Consider the following 25,534-nt stretch of genomic DNA (forward strand, 5'->3'; position numbering starts at 1 on the left):
ACACACCAAGGGGCTGCCAGCTCAGCATAGACCCTAGAAATATACCTCCTTTTTAGGCCTTGGGTCTCCTTGCCTGTGATGATCCAACAACTTCATTGTAATTCCATGAATTCTAACTTGTCCATAGGTAGATGCCATAATGAAAATGGATGGATTCTGGAGGCAAGGAGTCCTGGGTCTAAGCCAGGTTTATAGGTGTATGACCTGGTATTCTTAATGTCTCTTGACCCCATATATTGGCAGACATTTATTAAAAGGAAACACTATGTCTGTCATAAGACATTTAGTGAGAAAGAAGCCAAGGAGAGTAAAAGGAGCCAACAGTTTTATAAGGAGTGGACATGTTCTAGTTTGATACGTGTTGACTCTCCCCATCAAAATTTCAGTAAAGAATAATGAAGGGGTGGAAATCTGGCTCAGTGGAAAGAGTGTGCACTCACTATGCAAAAAGTCATCCACTTCTTGCCCTTCACCACCCCGCCACACACACACACACAATGAAGAAAGAAAACCATAGGAAGCAGAATTCAGCAGCCTTGCTCTAGTTTTGTTGCTCTACAGGTGTTTCACAGTGAAAAGGTCCTAATGAAAAGATCATGGAGAGAAGCCGAAGCTTTCTGCGAGGAGTTTGGAGCTCACCTTGCAAGCTTTGCCCATATAGAGGAGGAAAATTTTGTGAACGAGCTTCTACATTCAAAATTTAACCGGTAAATACTTATTAATTCTGAGAAAATTAGAGTCAAAAATTGTCTGCTAACAGTGGCTTCTTAGGGATGAATATCCCAAGTAATTGTTTAAAACTTACGTATTTGTTTCACGTCTAAAAATAGTCAGTCACAGCTTATGAAAGAAACTATATCCTCATATGTGGTTTTGTGTTTGTATGGCACCAAGTCCACATTGCATATTGGATATTCAAAATCTTTTGTATGCCTTCAGTGAGATTGTTAGAGCTGCCAGCACTCTCTAGGTGGACTTTGGAGTGTTGTCTGAAGATTCTTGGGCTCTGGAAGGAAACAGAACCATTTGGGCAGAGCTTCCATTCCTTGCTTGCTAGCTCCCCAGAAAACACAATTCCATTGCACTGACAAGGGTTTTCCATAGATGCCAATCCAGTTAAGATTTTGTTGGAGAAGGAAGTTCTACCAGTTTAAAACACAAGCCAGTCCATCTCTCTAGTTGTACATTTGAAGAGATCCATGTTCACTTATCGGTGTGCATCAGTTGTTAGAATGTCCATGCTCATGAAGTTATTAATGTAGTTTGGTTTTTGTTGGTTAGTTGGTTTACTGGTTTGTGGGGATTTTTCTTCAAGTGGCCAAACCTAGGACCTTGTGTATTCCACCACTGAACTAAATTCCCAACCCTACCAACTAAGTTTAAATTGGAAGAAACCTAATGTCTTCATAGGACACTCCCATAACTGAATATGTAACAACTATCAAATTATTCATCTTTAACATTTACAAAAATGACCCTCCAGGTAGAGCAAATGGGAGTCTTAGTGTAATTCCATAAGGAAAGGATTTTGTGGTGGTGGTAGGTATTGTTATTGTTTTTTGGGAGGAGTTAGGGGATATAGTATCAGAGGGATCAAATAAAACTGAAAAACAATGGACAATATTAGAAATATAGTATGTAATTAACATTGTGAGGACTCCTAGCAGAAATCTTTTTCTCTGCAGAAATGCTTTTTTTCCCTCTTGAATAAGCTTTTTAACATCCCACAGAACTGCTAGTCCCTACAGGTTCCAGACAGAGCCTATATACTGGGCATCTTGGGATACAGAGCCTTCTATGCCACCTCAGACTTTGTGAGGTGTGGCTGCTCTTGGCCACTAAGGCTGAGTATTGGGTGAAAGCCTGGTGATTTGGGTGAACAAGACTCCTGGTCCTTTTCTGAGAGAATGTCCCCCACCTTTATTGTGGAGCAGCCTTATATACAAACTTACAAAAACCCCAGGCCAGAGGGTTCACAACAGGATATTGATCCCAGTAGGGTGAGGTCAGGAAAACAGGAGGTACCTGTGGTTATGCTGGAAAACAACTCTTAGAGACCTCATGGGGGCTGGGTTCCAACATCTCCCCCTTCTTTATATATAAGAAAACAGTTACCAAGTAAGAACTGTAAGATTTTAACCATTCTATCTTAGTGTGTTATTATAACTATCTATCTTCAAATCCATCAAAGACCATAGAAGGATAATATATAAACTCTAGAACTGACAGAGACACCTTGCTTCCTAGACAGTCACCCAAAGTTTCTTGGTAACCTTGGGGCCTCCATATTTAGCCTACAGGCCACACTGTGTCTGGCAGACTTCTCAGCAAAGCAGGAAATTCTAAACTGTCCTGCATTGGCAGTTTGTACTCCTCCATGGAGCAGGAACCCTTTAGGCATTTTCCTGTGGGTCCTGCATGTCCAGTTTATAAAGCAACAGTTAAACAGTTCAGGCAAAAGTAGCTTCTTGCCCAAATGGCTGGTCTTGCCATGCCAAAAGCAAACTCTATAACGAGTTTCTTGGATGCCCATCTTCCTCTCCAGGTGTGCCAGGAGCAGTTGTGTCTCACTGTCAAGAAAAACCCTAAACCATTTAAATGCCATATTTTCTGTAGGTCTTTGAAAGGTTTGGAAACCTAACTAATATCAACAAATGAAGATCCATTCCAATACAAAGTATCATTTCTATATCATATTCCTCCTTTTTCCTTTTAAAAGTGATTGACTGTGACCACTACCATTTTTAACCAACCAAATTTAAATGAAAACAAATATTTGGATCACCTGGGCCACTGCTTCATGGGGTCCTGCCCCATGAAACCATACCACTCTGGAAGAAATCCACAGCTCTTCACCCTCCATGGAAAAAAAAGCAGAAATTTCCCTCCCAAGTAACCTGTACTTTAACAACTGTTGCTCCTTCCCCAGCAATTAAACAATTCAAAGACAACACAATAGCATTCTTTTGTTAACAATCACACATTTACGATCACACTTCATACACACATGTGTGGCCACACCATACATACAGAACATACATACATCTTTTGAACAAAACTCACAAAGGAGAGGAGGTGTCAGGGATGGCCATCCTTACCATAGCCTGGCATCTTTGGAGGGTCTTGAGGACTTCTGCATCTTTGTCCATTCCTGTATGATCTTTTGTAGGGCCTGGGTCTTTTCTTTATCCACTTGGACATATTCTCCTTTCTCATCCGATGTGACAGATGATGTGGATGGCTTGCGATGAGGGCTCTGGGAGACCGGCTGAAAGTCCAGGGCTATGTAATTCACATTGCCACTACTGTTTTTTGGAGTTGGGTTGTTAGTGCCACTGGGTACAGGGGATGAAGACTTTGGGTTAGTTAAAGGTGTGGTTGACTGTGGACAAAGACTTGGTGGCAGGTGTCTTGAAAGGGAGCTCATTGATGACAGTGTTACAAGGCAGGCTGGATGTGGCTTGGCACAGGTAGCTGGCTAGAGTGTGAAAGGGCTGAGGACTTTCTTGCTCAGAGCAGGTGATGACTAGAGCTGCTGAATTCAGCTGGAGAAAAGCAGAGATTATGGCTGACAGAAGAAAGGTTTCTCAGGGTATCAGAGCTCCCTTTGGCAGATGCTCTGGACCCACCTATTCATGACAGCCTCTGTCTCAGCCACCAAGTAGAAGGTGAGCTCATTGGTATTGATATCCCACAGGGGTTTCTTGGAGTGTTCATTCTTGTAGTATTCCAGAACATTTGGGTCACCACTCATTTGACCGCTCCACAGGATAAACCAGCATTTCTTCCAAGCATAGCGCTCCAACTTTTTCTCAGGAGGTGATTTCTCCACCACATCATTGCCGGCTGACTGGAGCCCGCAGCAGGCTTGAGTGGACAAAAGCATGGGCTGTTGGGTTAGCTGTCTGCTGGTGGGTAGCTCATGGAGGAGGGATTCCTCAGTGGCAGATTTCCCACATTTCTTTAATAATTTTCTTAGCATTATTGCTTAATCCAAAGTAAAAATTAAATCTTACCAGTACCTTGTCTCTTTAAACTTTATCTGTGTGATTGACTGTGATCTCTATTCCAATCCAACTCTCTTAGGAGTTGAGGCACCCCTTTTCCAGTGCCTTTGCAATCCAACTCTCTCAGGAGTTGAGGCTCCCCCTTTTCCAGTGCCTTTCCAATCCAACTCTCTTTGGAGTTGAGGTATGTATTTTCCAGTGCCTTTTGTCAATCCAACTCTCTCAGGAGTTGAGGTACCTATTTTCTAGTACCTTTTGCAATCCACCCTCACAACTCCTTACTTGCTTTCCAGCCTTCTGAGGGTGATCTCTCAGGGTCCCCTTTTCTTTCCTGATCCTGGTGAAACCTCCATTTGTGGCTGCTCTTGGCCACTAAGTCCTGAGTATTGGGCGAAAGCCTGGAGATTTGGATGAACAACAAGACTCCCGGTCCTTTTCTGAGAGAATGTCTCCCACCTTTATTGTGGAGCAGCCTTATATACAAACTTACAAAAACCCCAGGCCAGAGGGTTCACAACAGGATATTGATCCCAGTGGGGTGAGGTCAGGAAAACAGGAGGTACCTGTGGTTATGCTGGAAAATAACTTTTAGAGACTTCATGGGGGCTGGGTTCCAACAGTGAGACTGGTATCAAAGAACCTTCCCCACTGACTGGATTGCTTACCAGCTATGGGGGACAGCTTCCACTGCCCTGTGTTCTGTGGTGCTTTTCCACTTTCACCCCTTGTAAAACATGCTTATACATTCTGCCCACACATCAGGTCATAAACGATTTCCCTTTAATGTAATCAAACGCAATGACATCCTTCCTGTTTCCATAAGTGTCCACACTTGAAGTTCCTAGTAGAATTGTGCGCATCTTTCAAATTACTCATCTTCATCATCTAAGTACAAATGTTATATAATTTCTGCTCTATTTTTGTCTACATTGCCAAGGGAATTCAGCCGTGTCAAATGTGTGTTGTTTAAAAATTACACAATTGGGAAAATTAGTGGAGAGAAAATAAATATCAATTTGTCTTCTATGAGCCAGTAGAGCAAGAAAGACAAAGAATGCTGAAATCAGTGAGGAAATGGATGGAATGCCCTCAGTGTAAGAAGAGGGAGGTTGGTTTCTAGTCTGTACCATAGAGATGCCTGTTCTTCTAGAGGTCACCCTCACCTTCTTAGAAGTATGGCACCATCAGTGGCCACACAGGCACCAGCCACCTCAGATACTCTGACCTGAACTTGACTTTGGTCTCTGTCTTTCACATGTGAGACGCAACCCTGCAGAATGACGATGCTTCCCTGCGCTGAGCATGGGGAAAGCATCTGTTACAACTTCTGAGTCTCTTAAATCTTTAATTCTTCAAAATTATTCTCAGAAAATTATCTTAGTGAGATAGTTCATTGTACAATTAGGCTTTATTGCTTGATTTATTGAGTACTTTGCAATTTGACATATTTGTTCTCTGCCTAATAGAAGGGATGGTGATTCTCTGTGACGATTCTTGCCAAGTCCAAACCAGTGGTGTCTGCTCAAGTTAATCTACCATAGCCCAGGCTGAATTGCCTCAGACTTATTTATGTTGGAAACTGAAAAAAAAAATCCCCAAACCTTCTGTGTACCTTTTATTACATGGAGATGACAATGATCAACTTGCAGAAAATGCACAAACAGTTGATAAAAGAGCAACAAATCAAACCATAGTAAAATTGCAGAGAAAGCAGAGTGAAGTAGTAGCTAGTATAGCAGTTAAGGTCATCCAGAGAAGCTATGCTCTAGATTCCCTGGCAGCTTGTTTCTGTGTGCTCATGACCTGATTGCAAGGCATTTCTGTTCTTATGCAAAGCTCCTGTTTTCAGTATAGGTGGATTCTTCTCCCGGTCTTAGTGTTTCTGTTGTTGTGAAGAGACACCATGGCCACCACAACTCTTCTAAAGGAAATTATTTAATTGGGGATGTCTCGAAGTTAAGAGGTATTTAGTCCATTATCATCATGTTGGGAAGTATAGTGGCATGCAGACAGACATGGTTCTGGAGAATTAGCTGAGAGTTCTACATCTGCATTGGTAGTCATCAGGGAGAGAGTGAAACAGTGGGCCCAGTTTGAGCTTCTGAAACCTCAAAGTCCACCCCTAGTGACACACTTCCTCCATCAAGGCCACCCCTACTCCAACAAGGCCACACCTCCTAACAGTGCTACTCCCTATGGGCCTATGGGGACCATTTTCTTTCAAACCAACACACATTGCTCATGAGCCCAGAGTAAGCCTCACAGGAGTGTGTGAGTCTAAATGTCTCCCCTTATTTCATAGGATATGATTTGCATATAAAATGATGTTTGATCCATCCTGCCAATTAGTATCAGCTCTTTCCTGTTTACAAGGTTTCATCATATCTTAGAACCTTTCATCTAGTGTTGGGAATAAGATGGGAAAGACAAAGCTTTTGTTTCTTTTCTTCCTAGGACACAAGAAAGGCAGTTCTGGATTGGATTCAATAAAAGGAACCCCATGAATGCCGGTTCTTGGGAGTGGTCTGATGGGACACCTGTAAGTCTTTTCAAACTGTATATGGGAGATGAATTCAAGCCAGGTGATACTAGACCCCTTTAGTAAAACAACTAAGGGAGCCTAGAAGTGGCTGTAGCACCTTGGCAAATTTACATTAGGTCTTGGCCATGACAGTGGTTGTCTTATATTTCATCCTAAGAAGAAACCCAAATCTCCAAAAATACTCCCCTAAACTGCCTCCCATTAGAGAAATAGCTGCCCTTTACAATACCTGGCCTCTGACCCACCCCCATTTCCTGCACAATGCCTATGTGAGAATGAGATCTTGATCCATGTCACAGTGAAAAGAAAATACTAGGGAGCTTATGAGATAGCTTAGTGGGTTAGCATGTTTGCTTTTGCAAGCATGAGGAGCAAATCTGCAGTACCCACACAAAAAAGGAGACACAACTGCCCATGACTTCAATGTTGGGGAACAGAGAGGGTGGATCTCTAGAATTCACTGTCCATCCAGCTTGCCAGAATGGTGAGTTTCTGGTTCAATTTGAAGACCCTATGTCAGAGTGATGAGGTAGAGAGGTCTGCATGGAGAAAGACACAGGACATACTTCTCTTGCCTCTGCCTGCCTGCCCCTGCTCCCCTCCACATTCACAGAAAGAAAGAAAGAAAGAAAGAAAGAAAGAAAGAAAGAAGGAAAGAGTATTTTTAACGATGGTTTTTATTCTCTCAGAAAAAAGGGCAAGTACTATCATCCTTAGAAATAACCCCTTCTTAGTCAGACAAAGTAGTTCCACAAGTGGGGCAAAGTGTTGCTTTCATTCCACCCATACTTGCAAACCTCTGTGAAGGAAAGAAGGACCAGGATGTTGCATTGTTATTTCAGGTGCATTGAGGATTTCTCAGACTTTCATCAAGGTGACAAGGAAAGTTACATGACACCATTTCAACTCTGAAAAGGAGTGGTTAGAACCAGCCTTCAGGGAACATTAGAGGCAGCTGCTGTTTCCCAAACCTTCCTGACATTCTGTGGCCTAGGTGCATTGTTCATGATCACATTCCATCCTTCAGTCCCTCACCCCAGTAGACAATAGGACAGTTAATCCACCTAATGTATTTCAGAGTGCAGCCGGGATCTGCATACAGTAACCTGACTCTAAAGCTACAGTGCTATAACATTTCCCAGTTTGTAAAACACTAGCAGCCATGTGTGGATAAAGACCAACTGAGAAAAAAAAAAAAAAAGTCTATTCAAAGGATGGGGTTCAAATTTGTAGCTGAGAAGAGATTTACAAAAAAAGGGAAAACAAAACAAAACAAAAAACCTGTGTGCTTCTACAGGGGACAATAACAACAAAGAAATGTTAGTTTAGAAAAGATACTAACCACGTTTTCCACTCCAACATTGCTTCTTTGAAAAAGAGTGTCAAGAGCAAACAGTGGAAAGAGACCTTAGAGAGGGTTTGGATCCCTCAGCTGTGCCTGTCTGTTTTGCTAACGAAGAAAGCAAGGTCCAGAAAAGGAAGGGAGGCTAATGCCATTTCATTCGCTGGGAAGTGAAGTGTGTCACATAGAATTTGAACTACTTTGTTTTGTTTTTCTCACTCAAACTAATTCATAACAGGACAGGAGAGGGACAGACAATTGGCTTAGGAATAAATGAGACTAAGTGTACTGGTGCACTGCAGTTCTCGGCACAGCCCACCGGACAAAATGAATTATAACTCATGTCATTCTCCAAACACAAGAATAGATACATTAGATGAATGGATACATAGCTTTGTGCATATTCAAATAGTTCAAAGTGGCTTCAAAACATACGCTTATTTTCCACATTTTAACCCCTATTTCACTTGTGGTTCATCTATTCTTCTGTCCAATTGAAAAGGTTTCCACTTATTTAAAAAAATCTGTTATGGGAATTACATATAATATGTGGTCACTCAAAACAGTGTTGGTCTTCTGATTTATGGACACTATCTCTGGAGGTAGGCATGGTGTCTCATATCTTTAATCCAGCAGTTAGGAACCAGAGGCAGGTGGATCTCTATGAGTTCCAGGTCAGTCTGTTCTACATAGGGAGTTCCAGGCCATCCAGAGCTACATAGTCTCAAAAACTTAAAACTAGCTCTCTTCCAACTAAGCAAAATTCCCAAAGAAAAGAAGGCCAACGGGAAGAAGGCGGCTGAGATCCTGCCCATCAGGAAGAAACAGGAGGCTAAACTGTGGTGAATCCTTTGTTTGAGAAAAGGCTGAAGAACTTCAGCTTTGGGCAGGACATCCAGTTCAAAAGAGACCTTACACAAGCTGTTTAAGCTTGCCTACAAGTGCAGACCAGGTGAAGAAGCAAAGGCTGCTGGCCCATGCTGAGAAGAAAGCTGCTGGCAATCAGGATGTCCCAACCAGTAGACCTTTGGTCCTTCCAGCAGCATCAATATGGTCACTATCTTGATGGAGAATAAGAAGGCTCAGCTGGTGGTGACTGCCCACTATATAGACCCCATTGAGCTGGTGGTCTTACTGCCTGCCCTGTATCGAAAGATGGGGGTCCCCTACTACATCATCAAGGGAAAGTCATAGGAAGACACTACCAGCATTACCTTCATTCAGGTTTACTCTGAAGACACAGGTGCTCTGGCTAAGCTGGCGGAAGCTATTAGGACCAATTACAACAACAGATGAGATCCACCACCACTGGGAGGTAACAACCTGGGTCCTAAATCTGTGACTCACATTGCCAAGCTGGAAAAGGCAAATGTCAAAAAACTCACCAGTAAACTTCGTTAAATGTACACTGTGAGCTTTCTGTATATAAATATAAATTAAAAAATTTAAAAAGTGAAAATGAAAGCAAACAAAAAAACCTAGCTCTGTCTTAGACTTTAAACCTAAAAACTAAATGCTTAGCATTTAATATGAATGCTTAGCAAATAAATTGGCATCAAAGGTGATATCTAATTCTGGAACAGCCCTGAACCTCTAAGCTTACACAAGATTCCAGAAAACAGTTGACTTAGTTGATGTTCTATTGCTGTGAAGAGACACCATGACCATAACCACTCTTACAAGGGAAAACATTTTTTAAGAAGGCAAAATATGTATATTTTTAGATGATAAAATATTATATATAAGATATTCCAACAATTTCACCACAGATTTTCTAGAAATAATGAACATTTTCAGAAAAAAATGGCAGGATACAAAATCTACTTACAAAAATCAGTAGCTTTTCTGTATACCAACAACACACATGCTGAGAAAGTTCTAGGAAACACTTCCATTTGCAATGGCCTCAAAGAAAATAAAATTGTCTAGTAATAAACATAACCAAGGAAGTGAAAGACCTCTAACAATGAAATTTTTAAATCACTTGAGGAAAACACTTGAGTTGACATGAATGGGCAGAATTAATGAGTTGGTAATTCTATGAAGATTACAGTGCTACCAAAAGCAATTTACAAATTCAATGCAATCCCAATAAAAATCTCTACAATATTCTTTTACAAAGGAAAACAGTTAATTAGGGCTGACTTACAGTTCAGGGGTTTAGTCCTTTATCATCATGGCAGAAAGCATGGTAGTACACAGGCAGACATGATGTTGCAAAGGTAGCTAAGAGTATATCTGGATTAACAGGCATTGGGAAGAGACAGAGATACTGGGCTTGGCTTGGACTTCCAAAACCTCAAAGCCCACCCACACTGACACACTTCCTCCAATAAGGCCACACCTACTTCAACAAGGCCACACCTCCTAATAGTGTCACTCTGTGTGAGCCTACGGGGCCTATTTTAGTTCAAATCACCACAACAGTGCAGGTTCAGAATGAAGCATGCATCTGATCTCTTCTGGAGAAAACAATAGAAAAAATGTGTGTGTGTGCGCACGTGCACATGCATGTGTATGTGAGTGCCTATTTGCACATGTGTGTGGAAGTTAGTGGCCAGTGTCAGATGTCTTCCTCAATCATTCTCTACCTTGAGACAGGCCTCGCAGCTAAACCTGGAACTTACCAGTTGGGCTACACTGGTTGGCCAGCAAGCTCAGGCTTCTTACCTTCACTTCCACAGTGCCGGGATAGCACGCACAGGCTGCTATGTTGGATTTTTTTTTAATTTTTTAATGTGGGTGCTGCAGATTGAGCTTGGGTCTTTATACTTTCACAGCAAGCATTTTACCAGCTGACTCACATCCCCAGTCCTCCATGCCCCTTTGTGAAAAAAAAAAAAAAAAAAAAGCTCAGTTCTCATGAGCTTAGTCTTAACAAATGTGGACAAGTCTAACCCTGGAATGACATGTAAACATTTCTGATTCTGAAGATCCCTCTGAAGTCCCGAGTGCAGTGGTTCTCAACCTTCCTAATGCTGGGACCCTTGAATACGGTCCCTCATGTTGTTGTGACCCCTAACCATAAAATGATTTTTCTTTTGCTACTTTGTAACTGTAATTCTGCTACTGTTATGAGTCATAATATAAGTATCTGTGTTTTCTGATGGTCTTAGGTGACCCCTGTGAAAGGGTCATTGGACCCTGCAAAGGGGTGGCAGCCCACAGATTGAGAACCACTGCCCTAGCACTTGCATTCAGGGGTGCCTCCTTCCATCTTCTGAAACTCCTTTGGGGATCATCATTAAGGAATAATAAACTTCATCTGTCGCAGGTTGTCTCTTCATTTTTAGACAGTACTTATTTTGGAGAAGATGCAAGAAACTGTGCTGTGTATAAGGCAAACAAAACATTGCTGCCCTCGAACTGTGCTTCCAAACACGAGTGGATATGCAAAATCCCAAGAGGTATAAGATCTTTCCTGTATGTTTGTTTTAATGATGTGTAGCATTTTCTCAAATGAGTCACAGAGATTCAAAGTCTCAGCACTAGACAATGAGCCACACGGCCAACAGCCCAACTGATGACTCTAGCTATGCCAGTGTGGTAAGCAAGAATAACAGGCGAAGGAGAGAAGCCAGCACAGTACCCTGTGCCAAGCTGTTCATTGGGAGTGAGGGTCACCAGCTGACATTGTGGAGTAAGTACAGATGAAAGAACTGTTACCCTGACATTGCAAGCACACAGGATTACCTATACCCTGAATGTATGGAAGCACCCCCCACAGTGGGGGACACGCAGTAGCCCCCAGCAGGTGTCCATGTCCTTTCTTTAGACTCTGGAGACTCCCCTTCATGTTGGAACTCTTCACAGCATATCTGTCCTTAAAATTACTATTATTATTATTATTATTATTATTATTATTATTTATTATTTGGTTTTTCGAGACAGGGTTTCTCTGTATAGCTTTGGAGCCTATCCTGGCACTCGCTCTGGAGACCAGGCTGGCCTCGAACTCACAGAGATCCGCCTGCCTCTGCCTCCCGAGTACTGGGATTAAAGGCGTGTGCCACCAGAGCCCAGCTAAAATTATTTTTTTTAATGTGAAGTAGGAACAGCATGGTTATAGTGAGGTAGTTCAGAAGCTGCACTTGTGCAAAACGCTCAGTCAAGATATTTTGCTTTCACTCTGCAGATGTGAGACCCAATTCTCCAGACTGGTACCAGTACGGTAAGAGCCAACCTGGCAATTCTCAAACTTCTAAATACACAGCACAGAGGGGACAGTTATTGTCCTATCCTTCTTATTCTGCTTGTTCTCTTATACATCAACCTACAGCTAATTTGTTCAAATTAACAGATCAAGGAAGTATAATCCAAGTAATAAATATTCTCATTAAGTAGGGGTAAAATTAGCATCACAACTTTATTTTCATGGCATATTATTTTAAAATATGTGTGTATCCCTGACCTTTGAAAACTAGTGAAGAGGTCTTAAGTGAGATAGACTAAGAAAATAAGCAAATTATATGTGTGCACATGCACATATGTCATATATATCCATACTTATTTACACCCCTTTTGGAAATGCCAAGTGACCAAATTACAAACTACTATGGGAGTCAACCATAGCCCATACTCTCTCAAGTTTGCCTTATGTCTCTCACTGGTCTTGACACAGTCAGCATCATCATCATCTGGTTTCCTTGCAGATGCGCCCTGGGTCTTCTACCAGGATGCTGAGTACCTCTTCTACACCTACTCTGGAAAGTGGGAAGACTATGAGTTTGTTTGTGGCTGGTTGAAGAGTGATATCCTCACAATTTATTCTGCTCAGGAGCAAGAATTCATCCTCAGCAAAATCAAAGTGGTACCTGCACACAAATCTTACAAAAACCTCATAGTTTACACCTTCTTCTGTCCTTGGGGGAGGAGACGTTTTTAAAATTTGACTCCACGAATTCATTTAATTTTCCGTAAAAGTCATGGCTTTTTTTTTGAGGATTGTTTTTCTTCCCACTCTACAGATTAATAGAAAACAATGGAGACACAGTTTGTTATGCTGCTATGTCCCTTGGCTTCGCTCTGTAACAGCAATGGTGTTAAGTTAGTCAGGTTCTGTTCAGTGAGATTCATTTATCACTCTCTGGGCTCCGTTTCACTAGGATGCTACTGCCACTCAAGGGCTCCACACTCCCGATCTAATCACTTAGCAGAGGCCCCCACTTCCTAATATGTCATCTTGTGAGTTAGGAGTTCAATATAAAGGACTAGGAAAGGCGGAGACATATACATATTCAGTCTGGCAGGAGCTAGCTGTAGATTTCCAAGCAATATTTATTTCTACCCATGATTGGCACTTTTTGTTATCAGTGGTATGGCGGTGTCTATGGTGAGCATTAACATTTCACAAGTAGGAAGTCTCATGCCTACAAATATCCTTGCAGAGTGATCAATGCAGGAAAACTTACGATTCCAGGATGAGGAGTCAAACTTGTAGAGGTCAGGTCATGTGATTTTGAGGAATACCCATCCACCCTTTAAATGTCAAAAAAGGTTGGGATAAGTAATTGCTTTTAAATAACAGGTTTTCATATCGCTTTCCTATGAAGAATAGTAACTTGGACTGTGAAAGGTAAAAATAACACTTATTCGGAGTGTAGAAGAACTTAATGTAAGATAGAAGGATGGCTACAGTTTTTAAAGTCTGAAAAAACAAGTGATTTTCTTTTGAAGATTGCTTGTGTTTCCTCGCCCTCTTTGATAACAGACCATGGGGTGTTATCAGGGTGAGCTCTGAATATTTTTCCTTAGACCAATCTTCTCTTTCTGATCAATGATGAAAACATTAAAAGCTACAAGCACTTAACAGTTAATGGACATGAATGGCTCACCAAGCAGTCACTTGGCTACTCCTTTTATCTGTGGTCTACAATATTTGCATTTTAAAATGACAACTCACTATTACTTTGGGGTTGTGTTTATAAACACTTCTAAAACTATATATCAAATCCATTACTTGCCAAAATATGGCATTTTAAGTCCTTACAATAAACCAAAGCCCTTTATCACTTTGGTGAAAACAAAAAATATGACAGACTGCCTTGCTTTAGAAATTGTAGTGGATGAGATGTTCTATCTCATTGGAAAGTGATCTTCCATGCCATGTTAACTAGAAGGGTTACTTGAGCATAACAACACATGTAACTGACTTATGAAATGTATGGTCGCATTATGTTTCTTCTCTCAAGCAACTATTATTAGGTTTCTATTGTTGTGACTGTATACCTAGCTAACATTTAAAATTGTTACTTTCCACACCTGGCTGTTTTACCTGGGCATCTTTCAGGTTATCCCATGAAGTTTTCTACCAGGTACATCACAACTGTGATGTGCTTCGTAGGAGATTATCATATCTTAATTCAGGTGGTGGTAAATATGCCACTTAAGATGTGCATGTCATACTTTCTCTTTAAAGGTCCTAAATTGGAACTGTGAGCAACGGCTACGAGGCCATTATTTTGACTGCTGTTGCCCATGAGTTCTCTCTCTCTCTCTCTCTCTCTCTCTCTCTCTCTCTCTCTCTCTCTCTCTCTCTCCTCTTTTTCTCTCTCTCAGTTGTTTTTGTTTTGTTTTGGTTTGGTTTGGTTTGGTTTTTTTGAGATAAAGTCCTGGCTGTCCTGGGGACTTGCTTTGTAGACCAGGCTGGCCTCAAAGTGACAGGTCTGCCTCTTCCTCCTGAGTTCTGGGATTAAATGCTTGCTCCATTACCACCTGGCAACCCATTAGCCTTCACTAGATAGGATGAAGTAGTGGTCTTCCCACTACACCCACATCAGACTTCAACATTCCAAAGTCTGAAAATGGAAATCTGAAATTGGTGTGTGGATACATGACCATGAAACAACTCCTCAGGGATCTCAAATTATAGTAGTTCTCCCTTGCAATATTCCCAAATTGCTGGTCTGGCAGACAGCCATGCTATTTAAGGAGTAAAAGTACACTTGTTTCAAAATTAGAATGTTAGTAAGCTATTGCATTCTGTTGTATGATGACCTGAAATTCATATGGAAATAAATAACATATCTTAAAATTTATCTCCAAGCCTTCTCAAAATTAAACAAGAGTATAAATTTAAATACATTATGCCTTAAAATTAACAGGCTTTTGGCATATAAAAGTTAATTTGAATTTCGATACACACACACACACAGAGGGAGCAAATACACTGTGAAGCACACCACATGAGATGGCTCAATAAAATCCTTCTGTCCCTTCCTCTATTATGGTTAAGGAGGGGGCTTCCATTCCTGGTCCATAAGTCCAGCATTACCTCTGCTGTGTGGTGTGAGCATGTGTGTGCATTTGCTACTTCACTGTGCTCAGCTGAGTGATTAATATTGGCTTTAGATTAATAAAATGGATAAAGGGTAATTTTCTGCTGTCAGACATTGGAATTCTGCAGTATTCTTTTGTCCTATGCCATGTCTCTCTCTTTGAATGCTGACACTGTTTAAGGCTTAACAGCCTAATGCGTATACTCTAAATCTTTATTCTGTTAATGTCTTTGTACCTTGTTTGTCAAATAGATGTGACATCTGCAGTGAGCTTCCATAAATCACTGAGAGAAGACGCCACTAATTATAGTCAGAAAAAGAATCCATCTTCTCTTTTATGTCTTATGGCTTCTAACAGAGTTGGAAATTTGACTTTTCAAGTTGAATGAAACAGAAAATATTTTCAATAGTTCATTCCAACTCTCTTTCATAATGAACAGGGCATGTTTTAGAATAATGCAGTTTCAAGTTTTCTGTAGATATATCAGCCCTTATTTGCTCTTCCTTACATAACTAGGTAAATTCATAGTAAAGAGCTAGTAACATCTCCATTGATCTTAATAGTGAAAAACATAAGCAAGAACAATAAATGATGACATGTTCTTTTTTCCCTTTAATAGCTATCAAAGTTTGGTGTGAATTGGTGGATTGGAATCGAAGAAGGAAGAGCCAGTGACCCAATTCAGTATGAACCGAGATTGATCTGTATTTAACATTATTTGATAAGTTGCATGTGCAGAATGAGCAGACTGGATTTTGGTGACCAGTTTGCTGAATAGCCTTCAACTGTTATCCTTAACTTACAAATTTTCATTCTTCTAATCAAAGGCACTGGTTTTTTTTAAGTCAATACCAATGAAGTCATCACCAGTCTATAACACAAACATGCGCATCACCTGTGAAAGCTTTTTCCTCTCCGTGTGTGTGTGTGTGTGTGTGTGTGTGTGTGTGTGTGTGTGTGTGTGTGTGTGATAAAAACAAAGCACAAACTTGACTTTTAGAAAACTTTGGTGTGTACAATGCACCACCAAATGTAGACAAAATGCTGCATGTACTAAACCAAATAGAATGAACTATTACACTTTCAGTCCATATGCCAGAACTACAAGAATGGACTCAGATACTGGACGTGCTAAATGAGACCTTATTTTTTTTTTTTCAATTTTCCCTGGGCTGGAGAGATGGCTCAGTGGTTAAGAGCATTGGCTTCTCTTCCAGAATTTGATTTCCAGCACCCACACTAGGCAGCCCACAAACCTCCTGCACCTCCAGATCAAGGGTATTTGACACCCCCTTCTGGTCTCCACAGGCATCTACATGCATGTGGCATAAGTATACACAAACAGTGATATGACATGACACACACGTGAAAAAAAATAACCTTTTCAATTTTTTTAAAATTTTCCTGCAGCTGGCATAATGGGTCACCTGTGATATTCCAGAATTGGGACAAAGAAAGAAAAAAAAGAGTGGATAATCAGAGCCAGCAATGCGCCTTCATTTCTTCCATAACAGGTTACTTATCCATGTTTGGGTATATACTGCAGACATGTCTAGAGGCTGCCAGGCTCCTTCGTGTGGTTATTTTTGTTTTCTGTTGATTGTGTGCAATCTCATTAGTTGTCTGGTTTCTGGATGGCCACTCATCCTGTGAAATCATGCAGTCACATTGCTTTAAATAACTTACAAATGCATAAGTCCATACGAGCCAGCAGAACCCAAAGTGAGCCTAGTGAGACTGTTGCAGACATGCTTTTCTGTGGCTACAGAAATGGCTCAGAGACTAAGAGCACTGGCCATTCTTCCAGAAGACCTGATTTCTATTTCTAGCATCCACGTGGTGGCTCACAACCATCTATAACTCCAGTACCAGGAGATCATATGTCCTTTCTGACCTCCTCTGGGACCAGGCACACACATAGTGAACATACATGCATTCAAGCAAAATGACCATACACACAATAATGAAATTAGGAAATCTTTTTAAAGACAAACATGTACTTCCATATCAAATATAAACAAAATAGATGTTTCTTGTCCCTACCCAAAACAATTAAGAATCGTTCACTAATTTTACCAGGAAATATGCTAAAGCTTGAGGTTGAAGTAAGGATAGAATTAAAAATATACAGGAAGCAGCTACATCAAAAAGAAGTTATGAGTGAGAGGAAAAGTAAAATGTACTAAAATGTAGAAAATTACCAAAAGTAGATTACCAAAACTGTAAAGGTGAAATCATTAAGATGACTTGATACAGTGGGGAAAATTTCCTGTAAATGCTGCTCTCTGTGAAACTTCAGTGTGGAGTTATTTTTCACCCATCTCTACTTTCCTAGTTGTAAACTTTAACCTCTGTGCAACTTTCTTCTGTTTTCCCTCATGTAATTAAAACCTATGTTCAGGGCTGGAAAGATGGCCCCAGTTAAGGACACTGACTGCTCTTCCAGGGGCCCCCGGGTTCAATTTCCAGCTCCCACATGGCAGCTCACAATTCTGTCTGTAACTCTAATTCCAGGGGATCTGGTACCCTCATACAGGCATACATGCAGACAAGACACCAATGCACATAAAAATAAATAAGTCTTTTTAAAATTCTTTCATTAAGTTCACTGTTTTATTATTATTAATTATGTTGTTATTATTATTTGATTATTTTTGGCACTAATGACTGCTCATCTTAGACAAGTACCTGTTTGCAAGTTGGATCCAGTGGCACCCCGAGGCTAGAGGCTGACTTCTCTATGTTCTGAGAACAGTACTGCCTAGCTGAGTGTCTACTGATACCAGCCATCCTTTCCCCCAAAAGCTTCATACTTAACATGGCCAGGAGAGAAATAAAGAGGAAAATGATCCTCTGGGTGCGGGCCTCTGCAGTTAAGGGAAAGCTGTAGTTAATCCACTTGCTTTGCCAGCAGGTGTCACAACAGTCTATGGAAAGGGCTGTTTTGCAAGAATGGCTGAGGATCCGCACTGACAATCACAGCTCAGTACACCTTTGAAACCCATGGTTTTTATTCCTCTTTTGATATAAGAAACTGGACCTGCCTTGCGTTGTGCACACAGCTTCTTTGTCTGTCATTTTTTACTCAGTACTAACTGACATTCCATCACCTTTCCTCTGGAATTGAAGTCGTTCTAAGTTAAAAGACAGTTTGCAGAAAGCTGGGAAGTTGGGGATCTATCTGAGCGAATATGTGTTCATATGGGAGTCTGTCTTGTGTAAGGGTCAAGACTGAGAAATCCTCCTTTTTAAGAAGTTCCCGATTTAATTATTCTACATTATTATTGTAGGTTGAGTATCTTTTATCCAACATGAGTAAGATAAGAAGTGTTTTGATGTTTGCAGGTTGTGGGTGTTTACCAGTGAGCTGTCTCCAAGCTAAACATCTGAAACTAAAAATGCCTCAAGACTTCCCAAACACCGTGGCAGCACTTGAGTGTTTTAAGATTTAGATGTTTACATTAGGTGTACCCAACTTGCATTTTCTGATGAAGTATTATAAAGTTTAGAAATGTTTTAAAATCTTTAGAAATGACGATCTATTTGTTGTCTTAGGATCATTTCCCTGTATACTGAAACTGGATACTTTAAAGACTCTCAGGTCTTATTTTGCTTCCCAAGTCAAATATTCATAGGACTTTATATTAATCTTGTTGCAATTATAACATTTGTTTCCTTTGTTTAAAAAAAAGTTCTTTACATTCTTCCATTCTAATTACTCAGGTGGCACTTTGCCTGGGGAGGTGTCACCACTATGGTTAGTAGTTTAGTTCAGTTTCCAGTCTTCAGAAAATAAAATTATGAAAAACCATAGCAGCCATGAAAATTGACTCAAAGATTGTAGAGGGACTCTCCTAGTTCCTATGGTGTTTCTGACCTGTCTCCTCCTGCAGGGCTCTGGGGGACTGAGAACTGTTCTGTTCCTATGCCCAGCGTTTGTAAGAGAGTGAAAATATGGGTCATCGAGAAGGAGAAACCACCAATGCAGCATGGGACATGCCCCAAAGGCTGGCTTTATCTTAACCATAAGGTACACTTCTTATAAAGTCACCTTTTTTTCTCTTTTGTAGAACTTCAGTTGAAAAGTAACTAAAAGTGAGGGTAGTTTGGGGGTTTGTTTGTTTGCTTGTTTAGCACCAGTTATTCAAAGGACCTGAAATGTCACTGTCACAGCTTTCAAATGACTTCAGAAGCTTTCCCTTTGGGAACAAAAAAGGTTTCATGCAAGACCACTGTGCCTCCACACCTCATTTGTAGAGGCAGTTTTAATATGGTGTCCTTTGTGCTGGATGAATCACTAGATATGGTGTGTGTGTGTGTGTACACCTGTGTGTGCCTGCATGACAATTCATCCAGCCCCACTCCCTGCAAATAAACAATAAACTTCAGAGGGCCATCCCTCCTCATCCTCCCCGCCCAGAAGCAGCAGGACTCTACCCTCCTGTAAACTGATGAACTAATAATGTAATTTGGTCAATGTCATTTTGAGCCTCATAAAGCTCATGCTTTGGTGCTGAATTCAATTTAAGAGTAAAAGCTTGCCAGTAGGGACACTGTCAACCGGGTTTATGATCTCTGATGCTCCCTTCAATTGAGGCTGAGACTTTGCATCCATTCCTTATATTTTTTAATAAAACAACTTTATAGGCCTTAGGTAGAAGTAACTAAGATGAATCCAAATTGTAATTGTTTAACTCTTAGAGAATTAAGAAATGAAATGGTGTCATGATTTCATATGCTAACATGAAACTGCTCTTTGTAGACAGCCAGATTTTTTTTCTTTTTTTTATTAGCAAGAAAATTATTTTACATGTCAATCCCAGGTCCCTCTCCCTCCCCTCCTCCCCTGCCCCCCCCAACTAATTCCGTACCCATCCCATACCCTTCTGCTCCCCAGGAAGGGTGATGCCTTCCATAGGGGGTCTTCAAAATCTGTCATATTCTTTGGTATAGGGCCTAGGCCAACCCCCTGTGTCTAGGCTCAAGGAGTATCCCTCCATGTGGGATGGGCTCCTAAAATCCATTCCTATGGTAGTGATAAGTACTGATCCACTACAAGAGGCCCCATAGATTTCCAAGGTCTCCTCACTGACACCCACATTCAGGGGGTCTGGACCCCTTTGCTCATCAGTTCTCTTTCTCTGCATCTGGATTTCACTTCAGTTCAAGGTTTAGCTGTGGGTGTCTGCTTCTACTTCCACCAGCTGCTGGATGAGGGCTATGTGATGGCTTATGAATTAGTTATCAATCTCATTATCAGGGGAGGGCATTTAAGGTAGCCTCTCCTCTGTTGCTTAGATTGTTAGTTGGTGTCATCTTTGCAGCTCTCCAGACATTTCCCTAGTGCCTGATTTCTCTTTAGACAGCCAGATTTAAATCTAAGTTTTGGGTCACACCGGTAGGCATACTCTGCTTCACCATCTTGCTGCCACTGTTAACTAGTCACATATGGCTAGTTTAATCATACTGAAATACACATACTTTAGAATTTTCTAACTTAGTCATTTTCAGTGTGTGGTTTGCCAGTATTCAGCATCAGTATGTTGTACAGTGCATTCCAGGTCCTTTTTCTTCTTACAGAAACAAAACTCTACATTCATTAGATAAAAACAACTCCCTAGTCTTCTTCCCCCATCACATCCTGGCTCCTAAATAAAGGGCTCCACCATTATACCTCATGTCTGTCTGAACTTGACTCCTGTACATGGAGACATGCAGTATTTATTATGACTGGCTCACTTAGTATAATGCCTATAAGCCTCAGCCATTTATGACATGTGACAGGATTTTTCCCTTTTTAAGGCTGAATAATATTCTATAGCATATGTGCTGCCCAAATTCCTTCCCAGTGGAAGATATAAACAATATCTACCTCTTTACCTAAGGTCCCAAAGACAAACCAAGGTATTATTCCACCAAAAGTCACTGTGAAGAACCATTCCGTTTATTGGGTTTCCTTACAGAGCATAAGCAAAGGGTTGCCTATGAGAGAGTCTACCTATCAAGGATGATGGCATAACCACATGGACAGAGCCTTCTTCTCCTAGCTTTCCCATACCTATATACCCTAGCCTCCTCCCCTAGGCAATATGCAGTTAGATCAGAGTTGTACACAACAGGTGTTAAGAAGCAGTAAATGAAGTCATACTCAGATGAGGGTCTCATGACCCCTCTTCCTCCCAATGAGAATAAATAGTCAACAAGTCCATCTGAGGCAATCTTCTGCAAGAGGCACAACTGAACTGAAGATGACAGGCGTCTGGCTCAGAAGCTATTCCTATTCAATATGTGACCACCTTTTACTCACTCCAGGGAGCCATCCCCAGCAGTGGACAGGTCCCAGCAGAGGATGTAAGGAGTTAGGGAGGGAAGGAGGTGAGTCAGGCCATGGTGATCAGGAGAACCTTGCAGCCTAACTGACTAGCAGCCAGAGTGCTTCATTATTTATACAGAATTTAGTGAGTAGGGATACATTCATATTGTTCCAAAACATAGATCAGTTTTGTTTATGAACATGTGTTTCGCTTCCTTTTACAAGTCTTTTAGTCATCATTGATAAGCCATGACAGAACAGAGTTTTACAATCATTTCCCCCTCAAGTTTTGACATCATTGATCAACAGTTATATTTTATAACCATCTTTTACTCATCAACCCTATAACTCAATTTTTAAGAAATCTAGAGACATATGCCAATCTGTTCTCAGGCTAGTTGCTTTTGTGGCTACAAGGACACCAGACCAAACAAAATCTTCAAGCCAGCCTAGGTATATTGCCATGTCCCGAGCAGTGTGTTATTAACTCTTAATGGTCAGAGTGCCCAAGAAAAGTCCTCAGGACAAAGCTGCTGCAGTTACTATTCAAATTTTGGCATAATACAATGTTCACATTTATATCTTTATAAAATTTGTTTATAAGTCTAATCCTGGCATTCTGTTGTTCCTTGGTCATAGACACCACAGTAGCTCTGCATGTGCTAACTCTTCTAAGAAAGGGAGGTCCTGACATCTCATTCTTATATCATCTTTTTACATTATTATTTGTCTTACAATATAAGTCTCTGTATAGGGCAGAGGTAATTGAAGTTCCTTGCTGTATATGCCATGTAATTGCCTGAGCATATAGTGGGGAGAGGCTTGCAATCTGATCTGGGGCCAACTCCTCTAGCCCATTGAATCTTGTTGACCTTTTTGAGTTTACTTGCTCTTGATTATCTTGTTCCTGTGTAAGTACAGGGACAGTTGTTTCAAGAATGCCTCATAGCCTCAAAGAGAGACTTCTGGCTTCTTTATGTGTATCTCAACCTCCAAGGCGTAAAGAAGATCTTCAAGTAGTAAAGATATCTTCCTAAAAGCAGGAGGGGTAGTATGTTCAGGACTTTCCTGGGGAAGCTTAGAAGCAATACTCCTGGAAGAAGGCATAAATGTTTCATAAGAAGTTTTCCATCAATCCAATATCCCCAAATTGTACAAATATTAAAAGTGCCCCAAGTATGCAGCATGTAGAGATGAAAACCAAAGGTGGCACAGCAGCCATCATGAGGCTCAACTTGGCTGGATCTTTGTCAAACTGCTGTGTTGGCCTTATGACTTCTGCCATTCCCACCAACTCATCCATCTAGCCATCCACCATGAATTCTTAGAGTGCCCTCACCTCTTGGCTGATTTTGCTGGGTGGTTTTTCATAAATATTTATTTGATTAAATTTTTAAGATATACATTTATTATTCTGATTTTACATATGAGAAATCTAAGGCTTGTATGATTGTGTGACTTTCATGAAAATATGTGTCAAATCAAAATTCAGCCTCTGTCACAGTGTACACAGAACGTGTTTGGCCAAGCAAGCTTAAACAACTGAGTTCAGGTCCCACGTAAAATCCCAGCTACAGTAGCACATATAAATCTAATCCCAGCACACATTTCTACCTATGTAGAGGCTGAGGTAGAAAAACCACCAGAAGCCCATGAGCCAATTAGTTTGTGTACACAGCAGCGAGCAGGAGAGATCCTGCCTCAAACAGGGTGAAAGGCAAGGAGTGAAACACAAGGTTGTTCTCTGACAAGACAGGTGCATGGCCCACTACAAGGCCAACACACATACACACACACACACACACACACACACACACACACACACACACACACACACACACGCTCACACCAGCTTCATAATCTTTTAAGTTGTATTAGATTTATTTTTTTTAAAGAGATGCTATTATTAAAATATCGGCACTACTCACAGCAACCCACAGAAGCAATGCAATCTCCATCAATATTCCACTGGCATTTTTCACAGACATAGAAAAAGAATAATGCTACAATGTACATCAGTGTATACATTTCCAAGTTCCAGTTTTCATTCCTCTTGGAGATAAACTTAGAAGCATAATTGCTAAGTCGGGATTCTCTTACTTAGGTATTTGAGAAACTGACAAATATGTTTTCCCAGCAAATAAAAATTTTACAATTATAACCAGGCATTGGTAGCGCACACCTTTAATCTCAGCACTCGGGAGGCAGAGGCAGGTGGATCTCTGTGAGTTCGAGGCCAGCCTGGTCTCCATAGCGAGTGCCAGGATAGGCTCCAAAGCTACACAGAGAAACCCTGTCTCGAAAACAAACAAACAAACAAACAAAAACAGAATTTACAATTGCATATGTAATAGGAGGTTTCATTCATGTACTTTTGGGGATAGAAATGTTTAATTAAGTCATTTGTCCTTGTTTTAATTAAGCCATATAGGTTTTTTTACTGTTGAATTATAGAAATTCTTTCTGGTATCATGTGCAATGAATTCCTATCAGATTTTACACCTAATAACTATAAGGATGTTCTCCCTTATAATTATAATGCCTTTTGATGCATGCAAATCCATAATTTTTATGAAGTCCAATGTATCTACTTTTTCTTCTAGTTCTTGTGCTATTGCTATCACATCTAAGAACACAACCTCAAATCATATGTCATGAATACTTTCCCCTACATCTTCTTCTATATGATTTTGGTTCAGACTTGGATTCTGATTGGATAAGACTTCATCCATATGACTGTTAGTTTCTTAAGGCTATTGGAACAAGTGCATCCCAGGGCTAGTTGTTACAGACTGGTACAAACAAATGCCTACCTTGTCTCAAAATTTCATTTTAAACGAGAATCAAAAAGCAAGTGTTTGTACCTTGAACATCCATGGGGATGGGGACTAGACAGAGAAATGGAGACTGGGGTCCCTTGGTCCTTTGTGAGGGCACACCTTGATTTCTTAAGGCTTCAATATCCACAGCACCTCCCAATGTAGCCACCTGTAGAGAAAGCCTTTATGTGAGGGTCCTTCTGAGGACTGTGTGACTTTGATAAAGTTCCATTTCTAAATGAGGTGGGTGAAGAAACCATAGGGGCTGTAGAGCTTCCTCAGCAGTTAAGAGCCTGTTCTGCTCCTTCAGAGGACCCAAGTTCAGCTCCCAGCACCCATATGGGGCAATTCACAGCTACATTTAACTCTAGCTCCAGGGGATCTGACACCCTCTTTTAGACTCCTCAGGCACCTGCACTAACTTACACATATAAAAACAATCTTTAAAAAGAGAGAAAGAGTCACCATAACCAATAATAAAATAAAATGTCTTACAACAAAATTAAGGGACTACCTCCCCTCTCTATTTTTATGTTTCCCACACACATATCCTCTCTTTATTGTCATTGCCCTTCACTTTTTTGACTGTGGGTAATTGAAACTGATAAAGTGAAAACCACGGATAAGAAGGGTCTGGTGTTGACGGGTTACTCAGACAGTCTGGAAGCCAGTGAAGGATCGTTGCTGAGAGAAGTAGCAAGTGCTGTTGGACCATTCCCCCCATTAATTCTTAAAGTTACAAAAAGAAAAGTGGGGGATAAATCCTGAACAAATGTCAATACATTATGAGCCATTAAACTTCTCCCCTTCTTCGTCAATTCTTCCAAGGACTAATTTTTATTACTTTAAAAAACTCAGCTGACAAGTTAATCGCTGTTTTAGAGTTTTAAGAAGCGAGATATCTGGAAGCTAAGCATTCTTCCCAATGACTCATAAATCATCTTCTCCGTGTGGGATAATGTAGCTTAATGACATATGGGAAGGTTGACAAGATGTTACCCTAGGAAGGGTAAGTCAGCAGGGCCAAGAGAGAAGTCTTCCCTATCTTTTTCTTTCTCTTCTCCCCTTCTACCTCCCCCTGTGTGAGTGTGTGTGTGTGTGTGTGTGTGTGTGTGTGTGTGTGTTGCACATCTTTATTCCAGACCTTGGTTCAGTGCCAATGGCTCCTTCAGTAGCATCTAAGGCAGAGAAGGATGAGAGAGTAAGGATATCCACAAAGTTTCAGACATCGGA

General features: G+C 40.8%; 1 protein-coding gene across 1 annotated transcript in view; it reads left to right on the forward strand.

Annotated features, from left to right (window-relative positions):
• The window catches only part of Pla2r1 (phospholipase A2 receptor 1), a 126,039-nt gene that overhangs the window by 82,432 nt on the left and 18,073 nt on the right, over positions 1-25,534 (forward strand). The window contains exons 13-20 of the mRNA XM_027420345.2: positions 562-707; positions 6,462-6,546; positions 11,166-11,298; positions 12,027-12,062; positions 12,544-12,701; positions 15,789-15,853; positions 16,580-16,683; positions 19,063-19,199. Of these exons, the coding sequence (XP_027276146.1) occupies positions 562-707; positions 6,462-6,546; positions 11,166-11,298; positions 12,027-12,062; positions 12,544-12,701; positions 15,789-15,853; positions 16,580-16,683; positions 19,063-19,199 (864 nt within the window). The remainder of the gene's footprint in view (positions 1-561; positions 708-6,461; positions 6,547-11,165; positions 11,299-12,026; positions 12,063-12,543; positions 12,702-15,788; positions 15,854-16,579; positions 16,684-19,062; positions 19,200-25,534) is intronic.

The sequence above is a fragment of the Cricetulus griseus genome, chromosome 6 (genome assembly GCF_003668045.3).
Source record: "Cricetulus griseus strain 17A/GY chromosome 6, alternate assembly CriGri-PICRH-1.0, whole genome shotgun sequence".
NCBI lineage: Eukaryota > Metazoa > Chordata > Mammalia > Rodentia > Cricetidae > Cricetulus > Cricetulus griseus.